Source organism: Struthio camelus, chromosome 3 (assembly GCF_040807025.1).
Source record: "Struthio camelus isolate bStrCam1 chromosome 3, bStrCam1.hap1, whole genome shotgun sequence".
Lineage (NCBI taxonomy): Eukaryota > Metazoa > Chordata > Aves > Struthioniformes > Struthionidae > Struthio > Struthio camelus.
The window spans coordinates 115,814,800-115,833,861 of record NC_090944.1 but is presented as its reverse complement, the minus strand read 5'-3'; the positions used below and the strand labels follow the sequence as shown (position 1 = coordinate 115,833,861).

At 35.5% G+C, this 19,062-nt stretch overlaps 1 protein-coding gene across 1 annotated transcript in view; it reads left to right on the top strand.

The window, feature by feature from the left end:
* USH2A (usherin) overlaps nucleotides 1-19,062 on the top strand; it is a 401,466-nt gene that overhangs the window by 72,019 nt on the left and 310,385 nt on the right. Inside the window, exons 13-16 of the mRNA XM_068939839.1 lie at nucleotides 4,252-4,435; nucleotides 9,580-9,743; nucleotides 13,865-14,023; nucleotides 17,127-17,621. Coding sequence (XP_068795940.1) covers nucleotides 4,252-4,435; nucleotides 9,580-9,743; nucleotides 13,865-14,023; nucleotides 17,127-17,621 — 1,002 coding nt within the window. The remainder of the gene's footprint in view (nucleotides 1-4,251; nucleotides 4,436-9,579; nucleotides 9,744-13,864; nucleotides 14,024-17,126; nucleotides 17,622-19,062) is intronic.

Genomic DNA, 19,062 nt, shown 5'->3' with positions numbered 1-19,062 from the left:
TAATATAATAATATCCACTTGTAGACACATCTAAAGTTTTTTTTAAAGATTAGATGAGGGAAACGTCTTATAATAATAGTAGAATTAAGTTATAGAAGTATGGAAGAGTTTAATTGGTTTCAAGTACGCTAAACATGTCCTTTGGCTTCGCCTTGGGACAAAGTTAAGCAAATGCACTTGAAGTATATCTGTAGCCCACATAGCCTAATTGAAAGCACGCAGTTAATTAGGTAAAACTGGCAACCATAAAAATGTATTAAGAACTTCTTAGGTTGTTGGAACATTTCAACTGTTACCTGAGTTTTTTGAGTGGAACACAGATTATATGTCTTTTTTCCCTCTGGATTATTGTGTCTCTTGTAATTGATGTATTTAAAATAACTTCAAAAGACAAGATTCCTGCATCTTAGTACATATTCTGTGTGCCTTGATAAAGTTTCCAACAGTTATGAAAAGCCTTAATCCTGAAGAGCTGCCAATGGAGAAGAATACAAAACCAAACGTAACTTTTACCATAATAATTTCTTAAGAAATGTTTCCACAGCATTCAGCACGTGTATCATCTGTTAAGCTGTATTGGTAGCCTGTTGTTTTCCGATTTGTTTTCATATAAGAAAAATTTTTAGTAGATTTCTGAATTTTTTTTTTAAACTAGCAGTATATGAAAAGAGAGGAACACTTGACTGTTACGTGAAGCGAAACAAAACAGCAATTTTACTGTTATGTAAACTAGCTTTTGAGATTTGCTAGACTGCGGTATTAGAAAACTAATTTTTCTAGTCCCCAAATAAATCTGAGGAGTTTGTCCGTGTCTTATTCCATGACTGTGGTGCCACACTGGCTGGAATATGTTCCATAAAAATCCTGTTCAGCACAGATCTTGGATCCTGTGGTGAGTGCAAGCACACCAGTAAGAAGACTTTTTGTATGTTCTTTACTCAGTGACCATGGCTTTTCATATTATGACATGATAGAAAAGATGTAAGCCAGAACATGGAATGCGCAGCCAGGCTCCAGTAGTAAGTTTTATGTACATACTACATCCCTTCTTGGCCAGAAAAAATTGAAGTATGTAATGACAAAGTTGTCACTGTTGTTAACACTGTTATGTTAATTATATCTGAAGCATAGGCTGTGGTTAAGAAAGAAGACTTACCACCGTGGTGTAAATGCACTATGGGATTTTTCAGCTGTCCCTTTTTCAAGAGCTAAGCAGGAGAGATGATAAGAATATCATTACAAAAGGGAAGATGAATACTTTACTATGGCTTTTATTCTTCCTTTTGAAGGACTATTTTACTGACAAATATGATCAGTTGAGGTTGAATTGGAAAAAATCTGAAGAATAAGCACAATCCAGTTCTATACTTAGATGTTGTGCAGATTTGCAGTAGCTCTCTGCAAATTTGAAATTGGCTCTCTTGTGCAGCAGTGGATCCTTCATAAAGCAATTTTTATGGGCCATTCTAACATTGCTGTAAATTAAGCTTACATCAACGGTTGTTTCTTATTCTTTCCTGCCAAAGTCTAGGTGGTAGAAATAAATAACAATGGTTATGACCAACAGTATGGATTTTTAATCCAAAGCCTTTTCTCTTCTTCTCTACATTAATAATCTTAATTAATGTTTCTATAAACTAGTTGGGGGAAAGGCTCTCTCTCATTTTCCCCTGTGCCTCGCTTTTTTTTTTTTTTTTAATTTTGACTTTTACTTACAACATTTAAAAATATTTTTTAAATATTGTAGTAGCATCATGAAACTTAATGTAATTAAGCTTTTAGAAAATTTGTAAAAGACTATGTTTTCAAAACACATTGTGCCAAATCCATACTGCTCTACAGTGGTTTAGCCGTTACGACGTTAGGACGCCTAGAGTCTGGTTAACGTTAAGATTTAGGTTCCTTAATTATGCATTTTTCTGCTGTGACAAAAACAATAGGTGCTATAGTGATCAATTCAGCTGAGCTGAAATTGATTTCTGTGCTAGAGATGTGCTTTTTTATCCATTATGGTCTTTTCTAACGCATTGGTTTTATGCTAAATTTCCAAATTAGGAGAGTCTGTGTTGGCATGCGTGTTTATCATTCACTGCACACTATAAACCGGGTACTAGAGAAGTGCTTTGACCTTCTGCAGGAGTCTAGGCTTAAGCTTGTTTCCAACCTTCCTGTTACGTTCTTTGAGTGGAGTTGTTCATTGTGCTCAAGAGTGACATTGCCGGGAAATGGTCTCCTCTGTTTATGCACAGGATGTGTACTGTACTGTGCAGTCAACTGCGGTATGAGATAATACATGCTGCCTCACTAATAACTTCAAGCTATTCAGTCTCTGTGGTGGCTCAGTTCTGGGCCTCTCTGGAATAAAGTGCCAACAGCATGGTTGTTTTATGATGCGAGTGTATGTTAACTGGAGACTGATATCACTTCACTGTCCACTTGAGATTTATCTCACTGAGGACCAGAGGCTAAACTTGAACAAAGATTTGAGCAGTAAAATTCTAATGTTTTCAATTTGTTTAGTTCTTCTGCTATTTGGATATGAGCTCACTGTGCAACACTACTGCAAAGATGGACAATACTACCCTAGGGGTGTATATTTAAGGCTAGCTCTTGTAAGACAAAACAAACAATAAGGCCTTGGGCAAGATGGAGTGTTACAATGCAGTTTTGGGCTTTTTATTGTAAAGCAGGACGTGAGAAAGTTATTGGACAGCTAAAAAGATTCAGTAACTGAGAACATGACTACAAAACGCTGATGGAAATTTAGAGAGAGGGAATGTGTCAAAGAAGTCTGTCAAAATACTGTATATATATTTGAGTAAAGATAGACATTTTGCTTAAGTTGTGCAATAAGGAATAATAAAAACCAGCTGACAGAGATAGAAACTCCTAACCAATGGCCTGTCTTAGGACTGATGTTCAGAGATAGGTATTTGCTGCTGACAAGTGTCAGTTAATACTGTGTCACCATCATCGTTGGAATAACTTATACCCATCATTGCATTTTTACTAACTGTACCACCCAGAAAAAAGACCAGAGCAGTTTGTGTGGAAGAAATCAATGAAATGTCCATGAATGGTCTGTTTTATATATATATATATATATAAAATATATATAATTTTGGAAAATATTGTGTAATTATATTGCTTAGTGGTGTTCCTTTACTTGAAATGTTTTGCGGCTTTGTGTATAGAAAAGAAATTTGTGAGAATGGAGGAAGCTGATAGATAGGTAGCGAAATAGCTTATACTAGTGTCACTAAAAAAACCTGTACTTAAAAATCTCTTTTGTTTGGAATTTCAGACAAAGCAGTGAATAATGGGTAATTTCTTCAGTGCCTAGATTAGAGGTGGATAAACTGTATCTCCATATGTTTATCAATAACTGGGTTAGAGACTTGCATAAATAAAGATTGATTAAGAGGGGAAAAGGATAAAAGAGTATAGCAGCAATATACCAAATATAGTGCAGAGGAGGTAAACTGCATGTTCCGGTTTATAATTCGTAATAATACAAGAACAGAAGGATGTGATTCAGAATGGTAGCTTTTTAACAGCAGACAAGTTACTTTTTTCAACAATTTGTTAGCATCTGTGAATGTACTGGTATAGGATACAAATTGTAGACTCAGCAGAGTAAAATACAAATATTTATATAGACCTGGAAATCCTCACCAATTGTATATTTTCTTAAGAAACAGCTTCATGTTTCGTGACTTAAGCCAGCCACTAGGTGAGACAGATTAAGAAGGGACTTTCCTAAGAAAATACTTGCATTTGTAACTTTTTAATACTGGCTGTTGTCAGAGATGTGATTCCAGACTAGACAGGACAAATGTTTGTTCTTGCATAGTATTTTTTATGTTCCTACTGCTTGTGGTGCATTCATTAATGCCTCTCATGTCCTTGGGTCTTTACTTTCCCTATGGACACATTAATGTAGTTCTCCTATTTTGCATTTACTCTGTCTAAAACAAAGTCTGAAGAGAGAGATTATAGAATCAGAGTTGGCAACTGGAGGAGGAATAGTACAAAGTGCTTTACAAAATGCCAATGAGAAGATTCAGAAGCCCTGCCCTGCAAGAGGACTGTATTGCTTTATTTGAGTTGGTGTGTGCGTGCATTATCTAACCTTTGGCTCTGCTGTTTCATCCCAGATTATACACAAGTTAATGATACCTTTGTTGAGCTCACTTCTTTGACATTTTTCTTGTAGTATCTCTATTCTTAAAATCATTTTCTTTTTTCTAGGTTATTATTTTTCTCCATCCAGTGTCACTGACTGTCTGCCATGTCTGTGCCACATAGTTGGTTCAGTGAATCAGGTTTGCGATAAACTTACTGGCGAATGTATTTGCCGAGATGCCTCTGTAACAGGACGGACATGTGAGCATTGCAGAGAACATTATTTTGGATTTGATTCTGTGACAGGGAGGTGAGTGTTTCCTTTTTACAGTAGTTTATAACCTCCTCTTTAAATTTTTGTCGCCTTAGCTAATTCTAAGGCTTCAGCGACAATAAGATGATGTGATCTGTTTACATTAATTCTTTCCTTTAATTCCTGTGTGCATGCTCAGATTTACATATGATATGTTGTACAACCCCTTGTGCTCACACGTACTGAGATAAGTAGAAGTTTTGCCACTGATTTCAGTAGAAGCAACATGAACGCTATACACAATACGCCTAATGGTGTAGGTATTTGATATTGCTTCACTACAATTCCTCTTAGTCCTCAATAAGATGTGTTGGTTTCTGAGTTACTAATCAATAACAATTGAAGTATATATTTTGAATGATATTTGGGAAATGTAATGTGCTATTCTTGTAAGGAGTTAATGCTTTTGAAAAATTTCATAGCAAAAGACATGGAAAAATAAAGCAAAAAGTTATAGATATGCCTGTCTTTGCAAATTTATTTTAGCGACAGCAGTGAAAATACTCATAGCACCTTTCCTCTTAAAAATCTATTTTCCTGAAGGAGTGCATAGACTTTATTTATAATTAATTATGTGCAGCAAGGTAAATTGTTTATCTAATGTAGCCTAGGTCTTTATATACCCTAAAATTATATGGATATATTCCCTGGAATATAAGGGGTAAAATATATCTATAGGTGTTGCATTGTTATTCTGACTGTTGCTCTATTTTTCTCTTCCAGCATCTTTTCTTGCTAATCCTTACAATCTCAATTTCCTTTTAAATGTTGCCCAGTAAGATTACATAGCTCTAATGCTATTGTATTTCGATGTGGACTGATGGTGGAAAAGTATTTTTATGTTTGGTATTTTTGCCTTTTAAAAAAACAAGCTTAAGATCTGTACAACATTCTTCCACTGTTCTCCTTTCCCCCAGGTAGTGTGGGGTAGACATGCTTTTAGGCAGTGATTATCTGTGTCTTCTTGCATTTACTTGGCATTATTCTGCATTATTCTTTTCACTTTATGTTACTGTCATTCATTAGGAGATTTTTTATTATTATTTTTTTAGTATTGTGGGTCACAGAGGCATCTGCTAATGGCCATAAAGTAATCTGTAGGAATAAGGATTTCCTATTTTCACTTCCTGACCCTTCTAATGGTAAGGGATAAAATCTGTGTAATATTAAGGTTCCCTTTTAAATACATCTTCCTTGTTATTAGTACTTTTTAAAATTATTTGGAATGGATTTTTTTTCCATTTAAGCAGACAATGGAAGAATTTAAGTCGCTGTTAAGCAACAGCTGTCCTGCACTAGACAATGGGATCCAACTACTTGCATCTTCAGCTGTCCTCTGAGATTCAAAATAAGAACTATCTAGAATTATCTAGATCCAAAGCATTGGCTCATGTTATTGTAAAGACAGGAAGTTTTTACAGTTTTGGAATTTGAATCAAAGTTGACTTTAATGCCTTAATGCTCCCTTATCCTCATGACAGTACTGAAGACTGCTCTGATGGTATGTTAAGCAACATGATTAACTAGTGTTGCATATGCTTGGCTTCCTTTGGGAAGCATCTACTTGGGCAATATACCTCTGTTCCTCAGGCAGAAACATTTATCCACTGAAAATGACAATCCAGGGCTTTATTTATTAAAATATTTTACTTCGTTTCTTTTAACTGTTAAAATCTTCTTAAGAAAAACAATATTTTTTTTTCTTTGTTAAGGAAACCATCCTTGCATCTTTTAAGTAATCTGGGGTTACAGAAGAAAACAGAGTAGGAGCCTCCGTAGTGACAAAGACATACTGTAGTGACAAAGACATACCTGTCTTAACTTTTGGTTCTTTTCTGCTATTGTATATAGAGAGTTTGTATTGCTATCATGACGAGTAGAAACTGCAAGTCTTTGAAATCCTGCTGGTCTTAGAGGAATATATGTATATATATGTATGTGTATATGTTGATTAATTGTGTGAGGTTTTTAAGATAAAACGGGAACTTCATATTTTTTAATGCATTCCAACTTTTAAAGCAGAAAAATTTCCTCAGCTGTTAGGAAACTAGAGATTCTGGGTGTTTCCAGTAGTTTGAACAGATCTCAAGTGATTGTGGGCATTGCTACATGTGTGAGATGCCTTACCTCTGTATTGTTTACTATAATGAACTGGTCAATGAACATCACAAATTGTTTATCTATATTTATATATCTTGACAGATTACTGTTTATGAAATCCATTTAGCAAGTGAGGTTTTCCCATAAGGATGAAAAATGAAGATTTTAAACAGATTGCTGGAGAGGCTCTAACTGCACCTAGAGAGTCAATGTAATAAAGGTTTCTCTATATTAATATTACAAAAACCATTTATCCTCACAAAATCAATATTGCAATTCATCTTGGTCTGACGTTTCTCTGTCCATGTTTTAGGAGTTCGTTTGCTTTGATTATATATAATTCTGTTTTAATAAAACTCAAATATATTTGGCTTAGAGTATCTTGATGAAGTAGCATTTAATAACACTGAAAAGATTTTGTATACAATTAAAAATTTCAAAGAATCATTTCTTTGAAATCCTCAATTGATTTTAGAGTACTGAAAAGCATGATCTGTGCATAAAAATAAAGCTAATTCTAGTGTTCTGCAGTTAAAGAAAGTGACGCATGTGTCTTCGTGATCTTGAGAATACATGTGAGTAACACTATGGAATTGAATAGGATGACTTTTATGCTGTCATTTGCAGAATCAGGACCTAAATCAGTATAGAAGAAGGTAGGGAGTCTACTTTTCCTAGAAGAAAATGCAGCTATTCCAAGCAACCCTCATCCTGTCAGGCACTGAAAACTATTACTGTGAATGTACATGTATGTAAAATGAGTTTGATTATCTCATGTGTGAATGATAATGAAAACTGGAATGCTCAGGGGACCCTTATTCATAAGAGGTACAGTAATATACAGGGAATACTAAGAGAAGGTTCTCTCTCACTATATACTGAGACATTTGTTTAAAAAAAAAAGCCTGCAAACTGTACATACTCAGTATCATCATGTAATGAAATTATAAAATAGTAAAATAATGCATTGCTGAGCAAATAATTCTGTCTATTTTTTTCTCTACCTAAACCATTTTTTTCATTCATGACATTTAAGTAGTCTAAACAAAACCTCTATTTGAAGGGGGATTTGGATGCACTGCCTACAGATGGAAAGACTTAATACAGTTTGAAAAAATTGCCCTTTTCTCTTGACTATAAAAGAGAGCAAACTACAGTATAGTGGTTTCCAAGAGAGAATGTATTTTATTTGTTCCCAAAGGGATATTAGTCCATAAAACAAATTTGCAGCTTATTTTGCAGCTTTAGCTTTTATCAGCCTTTTTAAGGGTGTTGAATGATTACCCAGGAGATCACACAGCAAGAGTTGACATGGAGTGTAGGAACTCTAATAAAGAGAGCTCTGTGATGGGCAGAAAATATATGTGAAGAGTTTTCTTAAACTTGTTTAAAAATCTGTCACATTTAATGTCTACTTCACTGATTGTTGACCTGAATTTTAGTGGCTTAATGTGAAAAGTTTCCACCCTTCCCTTTCCTCCCTTCCCCTCCCCTCTCCCTTGTTTTTAAAAGCCAGTACCTAAAACATAAGTCAGCTCACCTTTATTTCTGCCGTCATGTAGTTAGACACAGATAGGACAAGGTGGTTATGATGACTGGAAAAATGGGGAACTAATTTGACTAAAGGTGCTGCCAGCTATTTCCTTGGACCTGGTGAAACGGGCTGTGGGAAATTCAGCCAAATATGAATCGGCAACTCTAGAGCAGTCTTTGGCTTAGCAGAGCAGAAGGGACATGGTATGATTGTCTCTCCTTTGGACTCTTCTAGTGTCCTTCTGCTGCTTCATCATCTTGGGGCCTGGCACCTGGAATACTTCTCTCTAGGCTGATGTTGCTAATGCCTGATGTTGCAGCTTAGGGAAAGGAGGAGGAGTGTGCACTGTACAGTCCCAAATTTCTCCCAGTCCCTGTTTTTTCAAAACTCTTTAAGTCTGCAGCAAATAAAAGATAGTGAAATTAGAATCTAAAGTATAGTTTTTTATTTATCATTGTTAACTTTTTCTACTATGACTAATAATGATGGACTGTATTACAATGGGTGGTATACTACTGCCCGATAACGTTATTTTTGCAGTAAGGGAGATTACTCAGCTTCTAAGATTTTGCAAGTCTTTGAAGACTTGCATAATCAGACATTGGTGTCCATGTTATAAATAAGTGTCAATGGGGAAATAGTGTATCAACTGAAAAACGAGTTGATATGAGAGTTTTACGCATGCAAAAGCCAAAGCATAAATTAATCCAGAAGCAGTGTTCCACTGGTGCTAGAGGTTTGCACAGTTGAAATGTGACATTTGTATGATCCTGATACTTTAAGTTACTTTAAAATATTTCTTTTTTACTTTGCACATGTAATTATTCTTTTTAATTATTTTCAATTTTAATATCAGGCAGTAAATAAAATATGCTATCCATTATAATATTCATTTTTCTGCCATTGTGTTTCTTTTCCCTATTTTAATCTGAGATTTTTCTCCCTTCTTCTGCCTCTACGATTTTTTCTCCTTTATTTGCAGTATGTTATTTTTTGCAGCTTCCATTTGCCTTTGCGGACAAGAAATTATTAATTGATTATTTTTTCCAACAGAAGCCTCATTTCCTTTAAGTTGGAATGTCTTTTGCAGACAGCTATGAAGCTGGTTACATGTGCATCATTCTGAACTCTACAGTTGTGCAATAAAGGTTATGTGAGCAAGCGCTGCAGGATGGAGTTCATAATGTGGCTATTAGCAAACATTATGTATTTTGTGTATAGATCAGTATATATAACAGAGAAAGCTCTGTTAACTCTAAACAGTTTTATACAAATTAGGGTGTTATTCTGGTGTTGAGATTTTAATGTTTGTTTTAATAATAGACACCTTCTTAAGTAACTTTTTTTTAAATGAGACTAATATTTAGTTTTTCTGCTGTGTCTCAGGCTACTGGACTGTTTATGATTTTTTAATTATGTAAGACAAAAGAATCGACTAAAAAGCCTACTGTGCTTAACTGAAGTGTTAATGTGTTTTGATCACTTCTTGATTTGTTTTTGTTTATAGATGTCAGCACTGTAATTGTCATCCTGCAGGAGCCATTAGTGGGACTTGTCATCTTGTTACTGGACAGTGTGTTTGTAAACAATTTGTAACTGGCTTGAAATGTGACAACTGTGTTCCCAATGCTAGTAATTTGGATGTCCACAACGTATTTGGCTGCAGTAAAAGTAAGTGGATGTTTGGTCTTAAAAGCATGTCTTTCAAATTAATGCTTTTATTGATTTAGTGAGTATTAGATTAGTTCTACAGTAGAAAAACATCTTTTGCAGGTGGTTTTGTTTTTGTTTTTACCTTTTCCATTAAAAAAAAATTCCTTGAAGTTTTCCATTGCATCTTAGGACTGTTTTCTAGAAAGATGTAGAGAATGCTTTGTATCATACGCACAACTGACTGACATTTATGAAACTACTGCAGGGGAGAAGTAACGGCCCAAAAGTTCCCTTGCACTTCCCACCACTTTCTTTGCAATGACCAATGCAGAGTGCACTTTTTGGTTACGTGAACATGTGATAGTATTTGTACGACTTGGAGCTTAACCCTCTTTCCTGCCATCATGTTGAAAACCTTCCACCTTGTGATTAACTTGAAGTTTGATCCTCAGTGCAGTGTAGCTTTGTCTCCTCATGGAGCTTTTTCAGTCATTTTGGGAAAATACGCAATGTAGTGTAACAGATCATCGTGAACTGGCATGTGTGAGGATGGGCTAATGCTATGCTGGATATCAGATCAGGAGCTGAAATGAATCATGTTGCAAAGCAACAGCTGCACTTCTGCCCTGGCATTGAGTCTAGATATGAAGGGAAACAGTCTTTATTTATGTCATAATTAGTTAAAATTAAATATTCCTATTTGCTCACCAGTCCGTAGTCTCTATGCTGGCAAGACATTTTAAAGGAGAGGAAAAATGTTATATGTAGAGAGAAAGTTAAATTTTTAGGGTGTCTTCAGTTCTGTTTACAGAAAAGGGCTTTGAGGACACTCATACCGTACAATGCCAGGCTATGTTGGTAGCACCTGAGCTAGTTATGAACAAACTGTGTTACATTTACATGACGCATCATACTGCTGCACAGAGATAACAGCCCAGTCTTAGAAGCAGTATACTCAGTTAATGAGGTACTCTGCAGACACTAATTGGTCATCTCTCTGACCAGGCCTAATTAATAATGACCAGACCTGATCCTACTGTGAGAGTTAGCTCAGTTAACTATGTACGATGCAGCATTCTACAGTGTTAGACTTTCCCAAATAATCGCTGAATATGTTTTTGGATCCTCCTTCTGCAGAGTATTTTTCTATATATTCTACCTAGGCATTTATATCACATTCATCATCATGGTATATGCACATTACAGATTTGCAAGCGGAAATGTGCATGCACAAAGAGTACATTTACGAGAACAGATAGCTCTCACTTCGATTCCAGTTTGTATTTCTCTGTAAATTAGTTTAAATTTCAAATAATATGCATTGCAGAATGCACAGTACTATAAATGGGACGAAATGAAGAGACTGGTTTGTTTTCAGAGGTGATTTTTCTCAAAGTTTAGAAGTGTTTAGATACAATTTTATTTTGCTTTTCCCCATACTCTTCTGTGGAACACAGTGTGTATTCATTGTGCAGATAGTTGATTGGCTTGTTGCGTCTTTAAAAAATGTAGGATGTTTCAACTGAATGTATAATAATAATAATACATGGCACTTTTATGATGCTCTTCATCTTCAAAGTGCTTTACAAACACAAACCCACCTACTTATTTATGTTGGGATATACATTTGATAAAGGTCAATGGCAATTCAACTATAAAATTGATTAATAATAACGTGACATAGATAAATAATATCATAGATTTTAGTTAGAAAGTGTGGGAACAGCTCAGGCAGTATTCTAAATGACAAGCGGAGTCCTCTTCTGGACATAAATGATATAGCAATTGTAATCTTTTAGTTTTTCCTATCAAAATGCCTTAACTTGTTGCACAGATATGGAGCTTTGCCTAGCTTTGGTGTTTAGTTTAATGCCTACCTTTGCTATTTGTGATTATTTTCATTGTAACATAGTATTGTGTTGACACGTATTATTACTTGTTGTAAATCTTTGCCAACAGAAGCAAATGTAAGTTACTATCATTGTCCAAATAAAGGTTTTTAAGAAAAAGACCTTTTTTCAATTTTTCTGCCTAGCAATATTTTAGATGCTATATGAAAAATCAGAAATGTAATCCTTTGCTTACACACATAAACTGTAAAACAACATACAAGTGGGAGCAACATGCAATAGTGTGAGACGGAGAATGGAGAACGAAGGATTATTTCGATAAGTTCATTTGATTGCTCAGGTTACATGTCTTGTAAGCATGTATTTTATGGACAGAAACATTCAAAAGTGCCAAAGGAATTTAGGAGCACATATTTTCTTTGATTTTCAGACTTTGCTCCTATAGACACGTTAGCATGTATTCAGTTCTTACTCAGCTGAACTCCAGAACTCTAGATTGGCAGCAAAACCTTGTATGCTTTCTAACAAGAGATGATGATTGTGTCTGCTCACTCCAACAGACTCTAGAAATATCTGCTGCTATTTGAGATTTGAGAGATTGCAGTAGGAATGGGGCTTTTTTAAAATGTTATTCTATTAGTGACCTTCAACTAGCGTTTAAGGTATATGTTAAACACACATGTAGTGAGACCCACTGATACTGACATAATTCTCTACCTATGCCACTTGTGAGACTTGAAGTCCTCATGTCACTTTCCTGTCTAGAGGTTCACTCTTTGCTTATCTCCTTCTAGTTTGACTGAATAGATTTGCCTAATTATCTTTTGGTGAATTACATATAGTAAGCAAATCTACACATAATGAAAGCGAGTTTATAAATAGAAGAAGAAAAAATTAATGAAAAGGCACGTGTTTCTAATGTTGACATTTTCCTATACTGCTGAGTACAAGGGAGAAAAGCTTACTGCATGGTTCTGGATGCAGTTTTGATAGTTTACTCTGCATGTTGATGTCTATACTGCCTCGGCTACTCTCATTTCCAGAGCAGAATGTTTTCCTCTATGTCCACCCCGCTGTGTTTTTTCCAAAACCTTGTCAAGTTTAAGTGTGATCAAACAGTATAAAAGGCCTTATCTATCTTGCTATGTTTAATGAAAGTATAGGATTGCTCACTCCAGGGTGCCTCAGTGGAAGTAGAAAGGATTGGCAAAGAGGGTAGGGAAATGGTGAGTGTGTCTTTAAGTCAGCCTATTTATTAGCTGCCAAAAAGAGCCACCCTTGTTCTAGGTTAATGCATGGTGTAGGGAGGGTGACAGAGAAATGCTTTCCTCAGTAATAATAGGCTGGCTGGAAGTTTCATAGCGTAATATGGTGTCGTGCTCTGGCTTGAATAGTAACATAAATATATGTGCATGGACATATGTGTTTATGTATGTGTGTATAACTATGTATATAAAATTTATTTTCTGAACTGTCTCAGAAAGCGCCATGATCATACAGTTGAATTACAAAAGGGACATAGGAGCAACTTGGACTGCTTTTTCTAATAGCATGAGACTGTTGGCTAGTGAAATTCAGAATTGTTTTTCTCTTTACTAATACCAGCATAATTAAGTAGTAAGTTCCCTAAAGTTATGGTAGTGCAATATTTGCATAAATAAGAAGAGATTCTCAAGCTGATTTGTAAAAAAAACTTAAGACACTTCGATCTCAGAGATTTAAATTGCAGTGGAAAAAAAGAGTTGTCTAAAAAACCTTCAAGATTTGGCACTTTATTATTTCTGTGGACTTAATTAAATACGTTATTATAACATTGTGGTTATATTTGTACTTAGTTTGTGGACTTTGTCTTTCTATTCTATTAGAGGAAGTTATGCAGCACCTGGCATAAGCCAAAATGGAAATTATCCTCTGAAAACAGAAATGATGATTGAACTACAGACTTCAGTAATGTGACCAGATAAACATTTTCAATTTTTATAGAGTTGTTGAAATATATAAAAAAGGAAAAAGAAAAAAATTTTTTTGGAAAATTGCAGTACACTTACTTTAGTTTTGGGGAGGGGTATTAAATTTGTTTTGTGTACTTGGATAAAAACCTGTGTTGCAGAGCATTTGTATGGACCAGTTTAGTCTATTAATGTCTGGCCTGGGTGACCATATGTTTACTTGAAAGTGTTTCTTTGAAGAAAAAACACCTTTTCCTTTGCAATTTTAGTTAAATTTATTTGTGTGGTTATTGATTACCTTTATTTTTAAATGCTCTTTTTGCGTATGTGTGTGTTTTAGCTCCATTCCAACAACCTCCTCCTACAGGAGAAGTCCTCAATTCTTCTGTTATCAGTCTCTGGTGGAGTTCCCCTGACTCTCCAAATTCTAACAGACTTACTTACCAGTTATATAGGGATGAGACTGAAATTTATACAACTGAAGACTACTATCCTTATAGTAAGTATTGTAAGAAGATGAAATCAAGTTTTTGTGTGTGTTTGTGTGTGTACATATATATGTGTACATATGTATCTTTTACTAATTATTTCTGCTTTCTGTCATTTTTGTTCTCTGAGATTTTGAGTATGTTATTCCATTTTCCTCTAGTGGACTCTTGTTCTTATTACTTTTATGTGAGAGAAATGAACACCTTAGACTAAAACAGTGTAAACTAAATCACCCAAATTTTTTACTTCTGAATTTGAAGCACTTTGAAGAATTGACTTTCTGAAAACATTTCCTGCAAATATACATATTCTTCAAAATCAAAAAGGTGCAATGCTAAAATCCCTGATAAAGAATTAGGGGAATGGAAGAAACCATACAGTGTTTAAAGCTCCTTTTTTCATCCTCCCAATCTTAAACTGTTAACAGATTAGGAAAGCTTTTTGTGGTCTCTAACTTTTAGCACCTTTCGTAGGCTATCAGTGTAGCTCCTGATTTGCCTTTTGCAGCACCACTTCTCTCATGTTGAGGCTTGCAAAGGGATCCTCAGAAGGCAGTCCTCAAGGGTGCAGGATTCTGTCCTGGCTGGAAAGGCCATTTTGTGTTACTATTGATTCTCTTATGAATAAAAAGGAGCTGAATTTGGATGCTGTTGTTATGTATGTACTGCACACTGTTTTCAAGAAAGCAGGTGTGGTTAACTCAGCTTTGATTTCTATTGTAACCGTTTCTTTAGTTGCTGCATTTTCAGAGCAATGTAGCATTAATATTTTGCAGAAAATAAGTCTTGCCGAGTGTTGGTATGTGCTCTGGAGAAAAAAATTATCGACTTTTTCCGTGGAAGGACAGATGCTTTGGTTTGTCTAACATTTTAATGTTCTGGAGCAAGCTGCTGTGTTTCAATATTTCTTGCAATTGATTACAATGCGCGGCTGATGCTGTGTATTTGGACACTCTTCAGTACATGTTGTGAAGAAAGGTATGCGACCCATATATGCCTGGGATTAAATGACTGAGAAGAGAAAGAAACATGACAGCGAAGTTCAGAGCGCTAATAAAATATATTACAATTCCTTCAATTGCTTTAAAAGCCTAAGTTTAGTAAAAAATATGAGGTCATTTCAAAAGTAAAGCTAATATATTTTGTTTTCATAAATTTATGCTCTGTAATGTACTTGAAAGAGTGCATTGTTGAAGATGTTATTTCATGGCTGTACGTAGAGTTATGTAAAGACTGACAAATTCTGAATGTATACTAGCTGGGTAATTAGACATTAGCATATTTATGTTTAACAAACCATTATTTTGTAAAAACATAGATTTGGTTTTTGACATTTTTGACATTTTTGACATTTCCTGGCAATCACCCTAATTAATGATGTGAACATCATCTGCTGAATGGTATTTGAACACTAAGAACAATTTATTAAGGCTTGCAGTACTCTATATTTTGTTTTGACGCTGTTCTATTTATTACTTTATTCTCAGTATAGTGCAGACTGTGTAACACTCATGAAATGCCACATGAGTGCAACTTGATGAATACTGATCTTTTGACTAAATGAGGGTTAGAAGCATTGAACTTTCCAAGGAAAATTAAGAATAATCTTCTCAATTGGCCTGGTGATCTAGCTGATAGTATTGCAGAATACCCAATTAAATTAATTTTTTGCTAACCGTGCTCTCAGAAGCCAGAAACTCAGGAGATACTAGTCTTTATCTTGAGGATAAAATGAAATATTTGCTCTGGAATGTAGGAAATTCCCCACAAAGTTCTGTATGATTCTAACTCCAAATCACATTGGGTCTAATTATTTTTAAAGGTAATTAAATAGATGGTGGGGTTATTTTCCAAGGGAGCAGAGAACCTTCTACTTTTTGGTTTTATCTGATTTTTATCTAGCCTGTATTCCTTTTGAAATAAAGTTACCATCTGGTGATCAGTTGTTCATCTGCACTGAATGAACTTGCTGGTCGCGATCCAATTTCTAGTAGTGCGCGTTGATATCACAATAACCACTACTGCAGCTGGCACAGCCGTTTTGGAATCTTGCCTGAAATACCAGGGCTTCGAAGGCATGAAGATTAGTCTATGCAGTCTTCCTATCACTGGACTCCAGCGACAAGTATGTGATCGTTATAGGTAGTTGAAATGATTTAAGCAAGTATTGGGCTGCTGCTGTTGTACTACAGTGTCAAGGTCTGAATATCTAGCAATACTACTAATGTTGTGGTTCTCTTCTCTAGGTTGCACTCAGGACTGGCTTGCCAGTGCAGATGCACAGAGAGTACACAGAAATACCTGTTTTGCAAAAGTTGAAGAATGTCGATGATCGCACACATAACATATTACTCACTGTCTACTATCTCTTAAGGCAAAACCATGTATAGTATTATGATTGCATATAAACACATATTGTACCATGGCTGAACACAGACTGAGGTGTATAACTGCTTCTGGGACAAACCCTGGAGGTCTTTGTGGTCCTTTTGTTAAATAGCTACGCAGAGTAATGAAAACTAGGGGGTGAGGAAAGCAAATACAGGCTTTGGGATATACCTTTTCAGTAATTATTTGCAATTATGTTTCACTTTTCATTCAAGATCAAATGCTTAACAAATGAACTGTTAAGTACTATTTTAGGAATGAGGACGTGAAAACACAGAAAGGTGAAATATCTGGCCTTACGGTATAAAATGAATCAAAAACAAAGGTGTGAAAACTCACAGAATGTCTTTTTTTTCTAAAGCAGCCTTGCTAATGTTGATGATGATTTACAATTGAAATAATTATTTCCAAGCAAAAAATGAATAAAAAGATAATAGTATCAATCTTGTTCATGATTAAAGCAGGAATTAGGTGAAATTCAGTGGAAAAAATTATTTCTGTAGTGTTGCACACAGGAGGCTTATTTCCCCATTCAAAAAAACCCCAAAATCCGATACTGAAAAGTTATGGTAAAAGTTACAGTCAGTGATCTCAGGAAGAAGAGGATGCAAGCAGGCATAAATATCTTATACCTTGGAGTTAGGACTGGAAAGATTTTATTTTTAAGTATGCAAATTAAGTTTGTCATTGTGTATACTAAATTTTCTTCTCTCCTGTTTGTTTTAGGTATTCAGACCTTCACTGATACTGCTTTGTCTCCGTATACTTTCTATTCCTATTACCTCCAAGCCAGCAATGTTCATGGTTTTACTAGAAGTGCCTCGGTGACATACAGAACAAAATCTGGGATACCTACAGGAAGCTTGCATTTAAATCCAGTTTACCCTGTTAGTCACCATTCTGTTTTGCTTTACTGGACCATCCCTTCAAATGACTCTGGGCCCATAGAGAAATACGTTTTGACTTGTACTAGCTTGGCTGATCTTCAGCCTTGTGGCCTGTATGAAGGTTTGAAAACCTCAGCAATTATTTGGAATCTCATTCCGTTTACAAAATATATTTTTTCTGTGGAAGCATGTACCAGTGGTGGCTGCTTAAAGAGCCAGCCAGTAACAGTAATTACTGCACAAGCTCCTCCAGAAGGGTTACACCCACCTGTTATAGATATTATCAGCTCTACAGAACTGGCTGTGAAATGGTTACCACCTGCGAAACCAAACGGTAGGACATATCATATTTACTTTCTTAAATCAAGGATTTTGCAAAGGAAAAGCAGTATTTTCTCAAATCGGGTTAGAATATCCTTGTCCATGAGACATGAACAGTGAGTAAAGTAAGGCATCATCTGCGTTTGCTTGACACTACTGAACGTACCGCCAGAGTCTGTATTTTGTTCTTTTGGAGTCCAGAACTCCAGCTGAGCGTGATGGGAACAGAATTTAGCCCTTAGTGGCATCTGCTGCAACAAAAAATCATGTTTATAATTAAGCATTTACAGTAAAATTAGTTTCTTCCTAATTTGCCAGATCGCCTAGTTCAGACAGATGTGGTGATATGGCCGTACAAAGAATAAATAAGTAGGTAACAATTATGAAAAAAAATCTAAAAATTAACAGAGAAATCTGTTTTTAAAACCATCCGTCATGTGTAGTAACTAATTCTATTACCACCATAACTTTGTTAGGGATTAGGCCATTGCCAAGACTTGCTGGTTTAACTTGCCTAATAATATTTTAGGTTTTTGAGTCTGAGAACACAGCTGTTGTATGATGCTTTTGTGATGCCACAAATTTTACTGGTAAACACTTTATCTTTTAATATACATTCAGCTGAGCTTTGTGAACTTGCAGTTACATGCACAAATATTTGTGCATGCTAAAACAAGCTTTTTTGTCTGTTCACAAAATGAGCATCTGTGTTTGGGGGAGCTCACCTTCCTCTGTGAAAAATCTTATTTGCTTAATATTGCCAGATTAGACTTAAGAATTCCCACACAAGAATGTGTCTATGTGTTAACAGGGCGGTACCTACAATGCAGGTCATTGCTTTTAGTACTTACCTCTCAACCTGTAGCATAGATTCTTCATAGTCTGATTGGTGGCTGCATCTGCCTGATCCGTTTACATACGGGGATCAGGAAAATCAACCTCAATCGTCAGATTCTGTTTTTACTTTCCTCAGCAGCTGAAAGTGGAAGGAGGACTGATTATTCTTCTTCCAAATTGGTACTTGTGGCCCATAGACCTCTGTTTGCTATTGCACAGATCAGTTGTTTTTCAGTAGTAGCTACTGAAAACAGATCTTTTCACAAGCATAGAGGTGTAAGGGAGCATTCATAGCAAAGTGCAAGTGTGGTTCTGGCATACGTAGAAGTGGTTCAGTATAACAAGTGCAAATAACAGGGGAAGCTGGAAGAATAAGACGGAGGTTTCATCTTGGGCTAGGAACTAGAGAACATATTTTAAATGCATAGAGGTTGTTGACTCTAGTTTATCCTGTACTGGAAACTGTTCCATTATGCTTTTTTTGGCTTTGGAATCTGTCTTAAGTAGCTGAAAAATAGCATGGATTTGCCCACCCAGATTACAGACAGACTTTCATTTTTTTTGTGCCAAAGAGCTAGTATCATGTTTGTACACTTTCTAAGATTTAAAAAGATGTA